Genomic DNA, 13,185 nt, shown 5'->3' with positions numbered 1-13,185 from the left:
GAGCAACTAAACCGAAAATACATTAGTGAAATACCTGGCTGAGATTGAGAGGCTGCTGTTGGAAGGGGTGTGGCCCAGAGCGCTGGTGCCGATATGAACCGCCTCCAGCACCACCCCCTGATGAGTGGTTGTTGCCGGCAAAACCTCCATTGGAGGTCTTGAACTTGTAAATGGAGTTTTGGTGGTTCATGGTGTCTGTAATGACAAATATAAATGTTACTATCGTTAACTAAAACTCTTAAAACATATCTGCTAATTGAAATAAAAACAAAAACATTTAAGACTGAACTAAAAACAATTAAACCTAAATAGCAATGTTAAAAAGAAAATAATAGTAATAAAAAAACAACAGGTTACAGACTTATGCAATATATTTTTTTACAGTATTCTAAACATAATGATAGTTATTTATGATAACTAGCCATGAAAATCAAATGGAAATGATATATTGTTGAGTTGGATTAGCATTTGTGCGCCAGGTAATTTACTTAAACAAACTCAAAATGATTTATGAATTTACTTCACATTAGAGTACAAATATCTCATAAAAGACCCTCAACAGACAGATCTGTTATCGTGCAATGCTTGAGGAACAGTGTTACTCCATATCTAGCTGATGCAATATTTCAGAGCCGAGAAAAAACAAGACACTTTTAAATTCATAGAATTCTCTGATATTTCCAGGTTTTCCATGACCATGAGAAATCCAAATAACATCTCAATAGGGATTATGAGGTTATTTGTTCAAGTTTACAGAGCAATACAGCGCTTCATACTTGATGTATCATAAAATATTCTTTTGACAAACTCTGAGCTGTTTGAATTATCTCCCTAACTTGATTTAATAGCCTTGGCAATAGCACAGACTATTATCTACTATAAAAGTCTAAGCTGTATAGCAGAGGCTGTCAGTGAATTAAATTGCTGCTAGACTCAAGCCCCGACAGATATCTCCCTCTCTCTGTCATCTTATCAGCCCGTCCCCTGTCTCACCAGGCAAGAGTCTATCACACTCTCCCAGGTTGTTGCCGGTCTGGTTCTTCAGAGGGGGGATAATGATGGTACGCGGGTTGCCGTTGCTATAGTTCTCCAGGACTGCGACTTTAGATTCGTAGCCATTGGCGTTTGGGCCGTTGGGTCGGCCATCCACAGCGTAAGGGCTGGTATTGCTGGAGTAGGAGTCGGGGGAATCATGGACCGTCACGCAGCTGATGACATTTTTCCTCTGTTTGGATGACGTGCTGTCGAGAAGTAAAAACAGAAGTCATTACTACAGTTATGTAAAGACATGATATACATCAATTTTAATAAGCCCTTGTCATATGGCCCAGCGTAGTTTCCCAATTCTCCTTCTGATCACCCGTTTGTAAGTTACTACAGGCGGCTACATATCCCCTTTTGCTGACCTGGTGTTAGTGGCCTGTTTGTGGTCTTCTTCTTCATCCGTGTCGCTGCTGATGGTGATGATGCTAACAGCCGGGCTGGGCGTGTCCGGGATGATGATGGTTTGACGTGGAGGGTTGTGTTGACCGTGGTGGTCTCGTGTGGTGCTAAATGCCTGCTCTCCGCTCCACCCCCCTCCTCCACAGGTTTGTGAGGGGGCGCAGGTGGCAGACTGGCCGTTCTGAACCAGGGCGCACCGTGGGGGGGTGTTCTCCTTCACACGCTTGGAGCGCTGAGGTGATGTGACCGCCTGGGTGGAGGACATGTCGTACGACAAGTTTCTAAAGAAAAGTGAAGCTTGTCAGTGACAACTCGAGAGTTTAAGCTGGTTACTTTAAAAGGCTCATGCGGGTAAATATTCTATGTTTAGACACAAGGTTCATAAAACAATGGACATTAAACCATTGAAGTATCTTGTAAACACAAACATTTATACATTTTGCCATTTCAAACCATCCCTGTACCATGGTGCCATCGCATTAGCTCACCTGTTGTTCATCTGGTGCTGCTTATTCTTTTTGGAGGAGGAGTTATTGTTTGACGGTTGTCTCATGACGTGTGCAACGCCCACATTGAGAGGTTGCTGGGAGGGCAGAGCGACGTGACCCGCCAGTAAAACTGGCTGTTGCATAATGGGATTGTAATGGCTGCCATGGGGATGTGAATTCCTGAAAGACAAGCAAAGTAAAAGATAGCAAGAATGAATTTCAGTGAAAATGATAAAACAACATCCTTAAAACAACATGAAATGACCTAAGAAGCTAAACTGAAATATAGTAAGAATAGATTAGGATTAAGATTAACACATAGATTGTTAATAATATAAGTAATATAATGTTCTCTGTAAGAAGTTATATTTGTAATATTTTATTAATAAAAGTTTTGTTTTAATGTGATTTTTCTATTTTGAGCATGCTTGTCATTTGTAATAGGAAGCAAGATAAAGATATTGATAAATACTATAATAGTATTCCTGTTCAGTAAAGAGCTCTGTTGAGTAATACATTGTTCTACAAATAAAAATATAAATAAAACATAAACATAAAACTTAATGACAGGCAACAATGGACAATTAAAACTAATGAAGAATTACTGCTAAGCAACATCTTGCAATAGGGGGCAGCAGTGACTAGAGTAAAGACAGCACAGATCTCAGATACAGTAAAATCCGAGTAAAGTGCCACGGTTTTCCAAACAGACTGGCTCAGGAGAACTGCCAAGCCCTCAAGGTTGAGCTTCAGGCACTGATGTGAGGATCTGCAGATATCAGCACACATTCATCTTAATAGACCCAACCGATGCAGGTCGGCACGACCCGACTCCATTAACCTGCCCTGGCGTGAAAGACGCTTCTGCATTCAGTGTTCTGAGACAAGAAATCATCTAAAAAAAGACTTTGACATGAATCCTAAATGAATCTAGACTGAAATATGCTGAACTTTAGTTGAAGACTTAAAATATTCTTTTACTTCATTTTGAATGAATAATTCAAAGCCAAGTTGGCCTTGCAGGTGCATTTGCAGACTAAGCAACCTAGATAATTAAATTGCCTTAGTCTATACTCTAGTAGATGTACAATGTCTTAAAGGCACCACACATACAGTGTGCACCAATATTCCACCCAATACTAGGTGCAGGTATTTTAACACTTAAATATTCCATACGTAAGCTTTAATTTAGTGACCTTTTAAACAGAAAGAAAATGGGGTCGACTGGCATAGCAAGTTCTTTATTGAAAAATATTAGTCTCACCGCCAGTTAGCCAGTGGTTGCGAGCTGGCCATGGAGTCGGGGATGACGGTGGCATGTTGAACGGAGGTGTGCGTGAGCTGTTGCCACGCTGGAGGGAGGAGGATCTGCTGTGTACCAGATGGCCAGGCCTGCTGAAGGGTCAGGATGAAGGGATAGGAAGAGAGAAAGAGAGGGTTAGCATCGAGGTCAGGTGCTTGTCAAGCTGAGGTTTGGAAATCTGCAGATAGCGACATAGTGAGTCGAAAGTAACCCAAAGTCAATGAGAGTTCACAAGAGATTACTTATTATTTTTGTCTTGTTTTCTTACCCCACTGGCTAATGTAGATTGAAGTAAACAAGACTTAATATCTTAAGTAATTTTGCTTCTTAAGTGTATGTGGCTTAATTTAAGAATATTAGATATTTTTACTGACACAAAAACTGAGTTACAAATAGTTTTTTTTGCAACACAAATGACAGCGACTACACCGCAAATTTTGGTCTTTTTTTCCAGTATAAATATCTCAAAAATGTATAAATCAGGAGACATTTACCTGACAAGGAAAGTGACTTAAGATATATAGTCTTGATTTATGAGAGAAAAGATCAGATATTAAAATTAAACATTTTTAAAACAAGCAAAGAATCTGCCAATGGGGTTTTTTCAGCAGTTTTTTTGCTCGTTTTAAACTGAATTCATTATTATATTTTTGTTCATGTCAAGTAAATACATCTCAATTTAAGTTTAGTAAGAAATGTATTTTTTCAATAACAACAGTTGATAACACATCAGCAAAGTTAAGAAGAATTCAACTGAATACCCATCACTAGTAACAAAAATCTAGTAAATAAAAGTAAATGTGTACAAATATCCTAAAAAACAGTGTTATATTAAAAGGATAGCGGAGTCAGAACCTTTTCTTGCCTTATAAGTGAATAGTTTGTTCATCTTTTAAACATGAATCAAACAAAATGTCATTTGTTTTAAACAAAACATGTATACTACAAATTTGTCCATCAACAACAAACAACTACTTGACTCCAGTGATATAAATGCTGTCAATGTGAACGTAACCCAGCACATAACAGGGCTATGGCACAGCTAAACAGGCCAGGGTATTGCAAGCACATATTTAGAGAGAGGAGAAAAAAGATCCAGCTATTTACAGATACGCCCGCTAGTAAGTGCTAAACTGTGTCAAACAAGCATCAAAGGGGTCATTTAGTTATTTAAGACACCACCATCAGCATTGCAGTCCTAGATACACATTTCACTAAACACGCAGACAGGACTTATTTTACGTCACGTCTTTCATCAAAACGAATAATTCTAATCGAAATTTAGCAAAATCTTTATTTTCTAATAACAGAAGACAAAAAAGATGTCCTTGTAAAACACTAAAACGCCTTCGCCACTTTCCGTAAAACTTCATTTATTTCTCTCAGTCGACTCCCTGGTAGCCGTATCAAGATAAAGAGTTGAGATGGGCCGAACAGTCTCGGCTCCTGCGTGTAAAAAAGATAAGACCCTAGCCTAATAAAGCGATGTGGCATCTAGCAAGCAGCGCGCTGATGTGTCAGACATTTTCCAAATCAGCCCCGACTTTAATTAAATTCAGGAGCCTCATTCAGCGGCTTTGTGAGGAACTGCTTTGTATGGCTGGTGAGGAGTGCGGGGAGTGCCAAGCATAATTTGCCCCGAGACGAGAGCTTGAAGACGACTGTCTGCAGCCTTAATAGTTTAATGCAGCTATATTGATTAGCAGTTTAATGTACAACTAATGAATTGTTTCTTTAATACCCTTTGCACATCTACTTGCTGGCTCGTTGGTATGGACCGCTGCGCTCGCACAAATGACGGAGGGAACGGGTGATAAATACTTTTACGAGGCTTGTTTGAGGCCGACAACATTTTTTTGGTTGTATTTGCATTTATAAAACGGATAGTTCTGGACTGTAAAATCTAATTGGTTGTGCTGTGCTCAAAAGCTGTTGTGAAGTGCCTTAAGCAGGGGTCAAATCATTTTAACAAACAGCATCTTGTGGCTTTAAATTAAATTGCATCGTAATAAAACAAGATTTTGACCTTTTTATGTGATTCCAAATCGTCTTGCTACTTAGGTTCAACTTTAAATGCAAAGAAATGGCATTTTTGTCTGAAGCAACCATAACTTCAAAGATATTCCCACAATAACGTCATTTTTCTTTTTCATTGTTATTAAGAAAGTCAAAAAAGGGCACAAGAGTTTACAATTTCACAGCAGACCTACAGTAGATAAAGTAAAAAATATTTCATCTTTATTCATGTCGTATGCATTCAAAAATGAATACCGACCAATCTGTATATTGTGCAAGGCCTTAAAGTGCATACTTAAACTACTTGCTTTAGGGTCAAGCGTCTTTATCTCTACATACTTTGTCTCATCATCACATCAATGACTTGAATATTTCCATCAGAACTATGTTCCCAAAGCCCTTTGCCTACGTTCCTGACACTTCACCCCCTCCATTCTCACTCTGGGTTGGGTTGTGAAATGGTACCGTCAGCCCCGGAATGGTAACCCAGATAAGAGTACAGTTTTCCACTCAAGGCCATCTCTGCAACTACCCCCTAACAGCTTTTCTGCCTTTTCGGGGCGAAAGCCTTTTGTCACCCCGAGGCCTCGCCTCTCCCTCGCCAATTGTTTTCGCATTTTCTGCATTCCTGCTCGAGATAAAGGCCGAGGTCTTCTGGAGATCCACTCCGCTGGCACCAAGAGTGATGTAGTATGGCTGATTGGGTGGAGGGGAGGGGCTGAGGCCCTGGAGCAGCGATGAGTCCAGGGAGGAAAGAGAAAAAACATCTCCGTGTTTATTCTGGAAAACCGCCACTCTCTGCGCAGTGATCCGATAATCACTAGTGGAATGTATGCGTGAGGTTTTCTTTATGCGGGAAATAATAAATATGCAATAAAGGACATGGGGTCAACAATAAGGATGGATCTTTGGCCCTGGAGCCAGTGTTTGAAACAGAACAGTCACTTGCCTAAAAATCTGTTTTATGCCAAATGTTTCTGTGTTATTTTTGTTTGCATTCTGTTGATTTAAACATGTCACTAGGAGAACATTATCCGACCTGCTAATGAAAAGGAGGAAGACTCAATTTTAATAGAATGGGTTGAAAATATGTCAAATGATTCCTTTACATGAAATTATATTTTGGTAATATTTTACAAGCCTGTATTTGCTGCAATGCTGCAAAAGTTTTGTTCAGTCTTAATTCAATGCTACTTAGCTAATTAAAAAAATATGTTTACAAATGATAATAATAAAACAAAATATAACAAATTGAAATCAATTTTATCATTGCTATATATTTTATATTTATTATAGTGATTATATAATATTATGCACAATAACAACATCAATAATAGTATGCATAGTAATAAGTATAACAATAATAAATAAACATAGTAATAATAATAATGAATATCAATAATGCTAATTATATTATGTATATTATTGCTTACATAATTACCATGATAAATATCAAATAAATAAAAGCGATCTTCTTTGGGATGGATGACCAAAAGTATTGCTGTACAGCTACAAATCTGAACTAAAAGCATCCTTATTGTCTAGCCCTCAAAGGAATCTTAAAACAGAGATGAGAGCTCACTTAAGCAATATTGAAAACAATCCGCGGATAAATTACACTTGGTTAAACAGCCACACTGTTAACATACATCTGGGCCCTGCCTTACGGCTCTAGAGAGCGGACAAATACCTGAGCATCCACACACCTCATTTAAATTCAAACTTCGAAAACCAAACCATCATTCTCATCAGACCGTGACTAGCCAAACTCCAGGTAAGCAACACGGTTGTCTGGTCCTAGTGGAGGCAGGAGTGCAAACTATCAATACGCTAAAACCACCAACAGGGAAGAGGCGGGTCGGTCTAGTTGCTCCTGCAGAGCACACTTAGATAAATTCAACCCGACTTCCATTAATCTACTTGGCACAAAATGAGATCGTCTTCTCAACTGTTGAAGAGGAAGTGAATTATACTTATATCATTAAAACAAAGTAGGTCATGCTAATTGCTCTTCGTTGGAGCTGAATTCGGATGGAATTGTGAATTTGGGAAAAGTCTGAGGTGTGTAATTAGTTTGGGAAATCTCTCCTATTGCTATGGCAATGTCTGGCAGTACCTGTGTCAGCAGGCCTGGCTGGATCTGCAGGGGTTGAGCACCAGGAGCTTGTGTTACTATGGGAACAGCATTCTCCATCCGCACCGAGTAGCCAGTGTGTTTAGAGGGTGATGCTTGCAAACCTGAGAAGATATAACAAGGGAAACGCCATTAGATGGCAAGATGGATGTAACCTACAGCTTGGCTGTTACAGTCATCCCTTCTACGTAAGGAATAGCCCATTAAATCTGCAGAGTAGCTCTATAGCCACATTTCCAGCAGCGCTTACCTTGGAAGCCAGGTGGGCAGACGATGAGGGCCTGCTGGAAGGGATCCGGTCGGGCGGCGCAGAGTTGCGGGCCGCCGGGCTGGAGGGGCATGGTCCTTGGGGCCACGGCGGCCATAGGAGCCGCAGAAGGCTGGTAGAGTGCAGATTGGTAATTTAGTATGGAGACATCTGGATTTGCTAGGGAAAGGGTGGCACTGGTGGAAGAGGGAGCCAGGTGGGTGGCCTAAAAGAATCGATGGATTCAACAAACAAACATAAACAAACAAAAGCATGAGGAAGAGGGTTTGGTTTAGGGGATTGGGTGGAGCCACAATGAGGCATGTGGGGGGGCATTTCGAATAATAAGATGATGGAAAATAAACGGTCTCTTGATATGCAAGATGGATGTGGAAGTTAAGGAAAATGTACTGTCTGACGGTCATTAAAGCAAAATAATAAGTCAAATAATTAAATATGGGATTATTTTTAATGACGACTAATTTACTGTACATTGTACAGCTGCTCAAAATAATAAATAATAAAACCATATTCATTTAACATTATTTTGATATTAACATTATATTATTTTGAGTGTGATTCACCGGCAAACGTTTAATAATATAACTTTTAAAATAATATTAATAATAATAATCATATTTAAAAAAAATCTAAATGCATTAATAATATTTATTTATTCATATTTTTGTTTTTAATTTTAATAAATAGTCACATAATTCATTAAAAAATACAAACATTAATAATCAATAAATAATCACAATATTATTGTTAACATGAATGAAAATCTGAAATCGTGACAGCCCTAGCAGAGACCATTCAAAATAAAAAGCACAGCAACATGGAGAACATAGATGCGTCCGTTCAACCAGATTGCGCTGATCAATCAGAATCAACTATTCCATTAAGTGTAGTAAAAAAATCACAACTGCACAAATATTTTCTAAAAGCAAATGCTACACAGACTCTCTGTTCACTGTGTGCACGCAGCCTCATCGTTCTATAAAATGACTTTTATCGAGTCTACAGGGAGAGAGAAAAAGAGGGAGGTGAGGGAGCTTCAATCAATGCTCTTGTGTTACAGTCTCCATCAATGCTAGGACCCTTCAACTCATTGAATTTGCTCGCTCTCATTAGCAGCAGATAATGATCCCTCTTTGCGCTAAGCTATGATTAAATATACACAGATATAACTGGTGAGGGGAGAGACAATCTGTTCTTCACAAGCTCCTGCGCAAGATTTCCCCTCCAGTGCTCTTTAATCCGGCCTGACTGCAGCTCATTCTGGAATTTTCGTCTGGGGTTCTAGAACGGCAAACTGAATGTGTTCCTCAAAAGAACGGAACAGCTTCCTTCCATCTTAGTCACTTTCTGTCTAGCAAGACCCACGTGCGCCTCAGCCGCTGCAACCCAAACCGTCAAATGCCAATCTCGCGAGAGTTCCACAGAACGTGGTTTCGTGTAACTGTCCGAGTGCATTTACATGTTGAAGGCCTTTGATTTCTGGTTTCAAGACACAGGTGAAACTAAAGAAAACAAAGACACGTGGGTACGTCTTTGATAAACTCGTCTTTTCAAAACCTGTTTGTTTAATGGAGGATAGTGTTATATACTTTCATCCGCTTGCAAAGCGATAGCGTTTCATCTCATGCCACCGCAAGTCATTATAGACTTTTCATTAAGGTCTGTATGGAGAGAATTCAGAACAGGCCTTTTCATTTTTCATTTTCCCCGTTTAGCAAGGCCGACGAGCACCAGGGGAGAAAGTTAATCAATACGCCGCCATGGCATTTATCACACAAAATAAACACTTCAGCCTCACAGCTGGCTAACGCTACATGAGCTTTCTCTCTTCCTTACACACACACATGCTAATCCAGACAATATACAACATTCACATTATTATGACAGAAACAGTTCTGTAAGTTTGAAGCCGTGTGACTTTTTGACTTTAGACATTGTTTACGGGTAAGTCACAGTCTGAGCGGTTCTGAGGAACTCAAGGCATCATGGGATACATGCCTGGCTCTATGTCAGCAGTTTAGACAAACGCTCCCCGGTGAAGCTAAACTGCACAGAGGCAAAACAGAAGGAAACAAAAGGAGGGAGGAAAACAAAGTGGTGCAATCCTCAAGGCTGCGTCGTAGTAAAACGCAAGCCAAGCAGGAAGTAGAAGCTGTCGTGTTGTTAATCAGCACATTGTGATGGAGGCCTGCGAGGCTGGAAATGCACACATGCACACGGCCCAAATGGTAAAACTGGAGCTTTCGACCACTGGGGGAATTTAGCAGATACTGCCAGCGGTTTATGGAGCACCTCTACACGCGTTTCATTGGATTGCCCCATTGCAAGCGAGCAAGCATGTAACACAATTTATTATCTGCAGCTTTAAGGGAAATTAAACCGTACTGGGGAAAAGGGAAATCTTTTTGCTTATTACAATGATCAATTTCAGATACAGGCAAAAATAGGCCGGCGGTTTAAATGAATGGAATGTTTTTGATCAAGCTCTGCCTTTGGGGTAAAAAAGCCCCTGGATGATTGCTGCATTTAACAAACAAAACAAATCTGATATACTTGATAGATTCATAGAGACTTAAAACATGCAAATTATTTTCTTATTCAGTACTTTTCCTTTTGTAGTACAAATATTCTTAAATAAAGATACTGTACTTTAACTTAAGAAGACGTTGCAGACGTTTTCTTCTGATTTTAACTATTTACATATAAAAATATAAACAAACTGATACAAATAGGCGAGTTAACTGCTTGAAAACCATCACCAATGTGGTAAGAAAAATAAACTTAAACCAAATTCAAAGAAAACAACATATTTCTTGCCCCACTGGCAGATCTTTTTCTAATTTAAAATATAAATTTTGATAATATATTAAGTAAAAAAAATAATAATATATATATTTTTGAGTCTGAGTTTCGCTTTAAAAAAACAATGAGATGAGAAAAACCTAAACCATTTTTTACCCCATTTGCGAGTTAATTAACCTTAATCTAAGTCATTAAAAAAGTCATGGGAATTTTGCTTTACAAAAAATACAGAAATACAAAGAAAGAAAAGCTTTTGTTCAGTGTAATGTGTTAAAAGAACAACAATAAACAAAAACCTCAGTAAGCTTTCATTCAAGATATATTCTTTAAAACAATTTTGCTTCTTAATTGCCCGTTTTTATCAATATTTTTATTGACTGAATACAGAAAATAATTTTTAAAGTCAAAATCCATGAAATGTATTTTATTTTATTATTTTCATTTAAGTTTAAGACTAGGATTTATAAAGAGACAAAGAACACCAGAACTATAAAGAGCTTCATTTAAGAACACAGGAAGTGTCAAAATCCTTATTAACACATACAGTTGTGTGTTTGTGCGCGCGGGTGTATACTGACCTGACTGTGCACAGTTTTAAGCTTGTTGTGTGTGTGTGAGTGTGTTTGTGTGTGTGTGTGTGTGCGTGTGCGTGCGTGCGAGTGTATACTGACCTGACTGTGCACAGTGTTAAGCTGGTTGTTGAAGGTCATGGTAAGATTGGTGGAGGTGCTGGGGGCTACATGTGTAATAAAGGGGGTCTTGCTCTGATTGACGGTGTCGTACATATTTATCCGACGCTTGCAAATCTCCATGTTCTGGAAGCAGGATTTGACGCTGCAGGAATAAAGGAGGACAAGGTCAATGATGCACATCATAAAACCATTCAACGCTCTCCATACGGAGACACGTTGCTGTTGGTGTATATATAGCTCAACTGACTGTGCGCTGTGCGGGAAGTCCAGCAAATGTGTCATTGTGACGAAGGGGTGATTGAGCGTCTCTATAGGTGTGATTCTTTTGTCTGCGTCGATGGTCAGCATCTTGGTCAGCAGGTCGATGAACTCTCTCCTGTCTGCTTTCTCCGCCAGCATATCGCTACCCTCCAGATCTGTAGTCATATTCACCTGCGCACAGCAAGTAAGGAACGAAGGTGAGAAAGGGGAGAGACTGACTGACAGACATACAGAGAACAGCAATATTGTATTGTTGCTCAAACTAGGTACATCCAGATGACAACTTTGAAGTGTTTCCAGTTTTGTGTGCATAATGCATCAGACATTCGGCAAGTGGTCGAGGGGCATGATGTCGGAGGCTTCGGTTAAGATCTTTGATTCGCGGCACTGAATCTGTGCCTGTAGATTTTGAATCACAGCACGTACAAAACGTAATTCCTTCATTTAAATTTTATTTACAAAGCCAAACACACCATCTTGCTCTGAATGCTTAAAAGTATTCAATTTAATTAAATTATTTTAAAATTCGAAAAGTATGTATATTCTATATACTGCATCATTTTCTGAGTTCCCTCATGTCTTCACTATCCGGATAAATAAATGTACAGTAAAGATGCTTTGCATCCATAGAAATACATTTAAATTGAACTGCACATTTAATCATGTTTACAGTTAATCAATTTTCCAGGATTGAGCTGTTCGAGATTCAACCATCTAAATCAGAGGTTCTCAACCTCTTCATGGTCGCGCACCCTTGTAAACCCATTTAAAGAACTGGCTGATGAGCGAGAGATTTGAGCGCGCTTTACATCTTACAGTTAACAGATTTAAACAGGTGTCCAAGTTAATAAAAATATATGAAAAGGCACTTTATTTTCACGCAAAAGGTTGGGGTTTCGTAGAACCCTCGTGCCCCAACTGCAGTACCTCTGGGACCCCTTGGGTGAGATCCACTGATCTAGATCAAACATTGTGTTGCAATGCAAAAATTGCTTCTGGGCCTGAATAAGGCGAAAGTTTAACAGTGTGAGATTACAAGAATTATGTGCATTTAACACAATATTTGTAAACTGTCTTATGAAGTTTGTAAAGTGCATCACAACCCTGAGTGTTGAAGTCATAGAAATCTGTCAACTGTATTTTTAGCATTACATAAAATTTCACAGCATTTGTTAAGAACGCACAAAGCATTTGTGTGCTGGTAACTCCAGTGTTCCACAGTGCTTGGCACGCATGGCTTTGTTAATACAGGCGGGTATGTCAGTCAAAAGTTCTCATTTATTTCTTTTAAGACAGTAATAACCTTCAACATCTGATACATTTGATTTGAAAATTACAGCTATTCACTTAAAGTCTTCAGAGCATTAGAAACGCAGAGATTCCCCCCGTCTCAGGATGTCGAAAAAAAACTACAATAAAATTATTTGTAAAAGTTATATAATGCTTTTAATTAAGCACATAAGGTTGATAGAAAATAGAGAACAAGGGGGAGAAGATAAACAAATAATCTTCAACCCAAGGACTGTAATCCGTCAGTGATCTCTTGGACGTCAGGATGATCGGCACAAGCGAGCAGATCGTCTCTATGGCTGCAAAAGCTGCCCGTGCACATTTACAATTTCTTTTGGAAATGATAAGAACCATTCTTCATAACTTCTTCACTTTATAAGTCAGACGAATTCACAAGTAAACTCTGAACGTTTAAAAGCAGAGATACACTTGAGAACGTGAGATCAAATCGTCCGGAATTTTCTATTCATGGTTACAAATGAAATTGT

General features: G+C 39.0%; 1 protein-coding gene across 2 annotated transcripts in view; it reads right to left on the bottom strand.

Annotated features, from left to right (window-relative positions):
• hipk2 (homeodomain interacting protein kinase 2) overlaps positions 1–13,185 on the bottom strand; it is a 77,529-nt gene that overhangs the window by 6,206 nt on the left and 58,138 nt on the right. The window contains exons 6-14 of one of the 2 annotated variants that reach the window (XM_079465527.1): positions 11,394–11,578; positions 11,126–11,288; positions 7,635–7,857; positions 7,367–7,488; positions 3,196–3,326; positions 1,932–2,111; positions 1,407–1,724; positions 994–1,241; positions 35–195 (exon numbers count right to left, since the gene is read on the bottom strand). In XM_079465527.1, coding sequence (XP_079321653.1) covers positions 35–195; positions 994–1,241; positions 1,407–1,724; positions 1,932–2,111; positions 3,196–3,326; positions 7,367–7,488; positions 7,635–7,857; positions 11,126–11,288; positions 11,394–11,578 — 1,731 coding nt within the window. The remainder of the gene's footprint in view (positions 1–34; positions 196–993; positions 1,242–1,406; positions 1,725–1,931; positions 2,112–3,195; positions 3,327–7,366; positions 7,489–7,634; positions 7,858–11,125; positions 11,289–11,393; positions 11,579–13,185) is intronic. The other variant, XM_079465528.1, reaches the window with a different exon arrangement.

The sequence above is a fragment of the Barbatula barbatula genome, assembly GCF_947034865.1.
Source record: "Barbatula barbatula genome assembly, chromosome: 10".
Lineage (NCBI taxonomy): Eukaryota > Metazoa > Chordata > Actinopteri > Cypriniformes > Nemacheilidae > Barbatula > Barbatula barbatula.
Note: the sequence above shows the minus strand (reverse complement) of the source record. Positions and strands in the feature narration are given on the sequence as shown.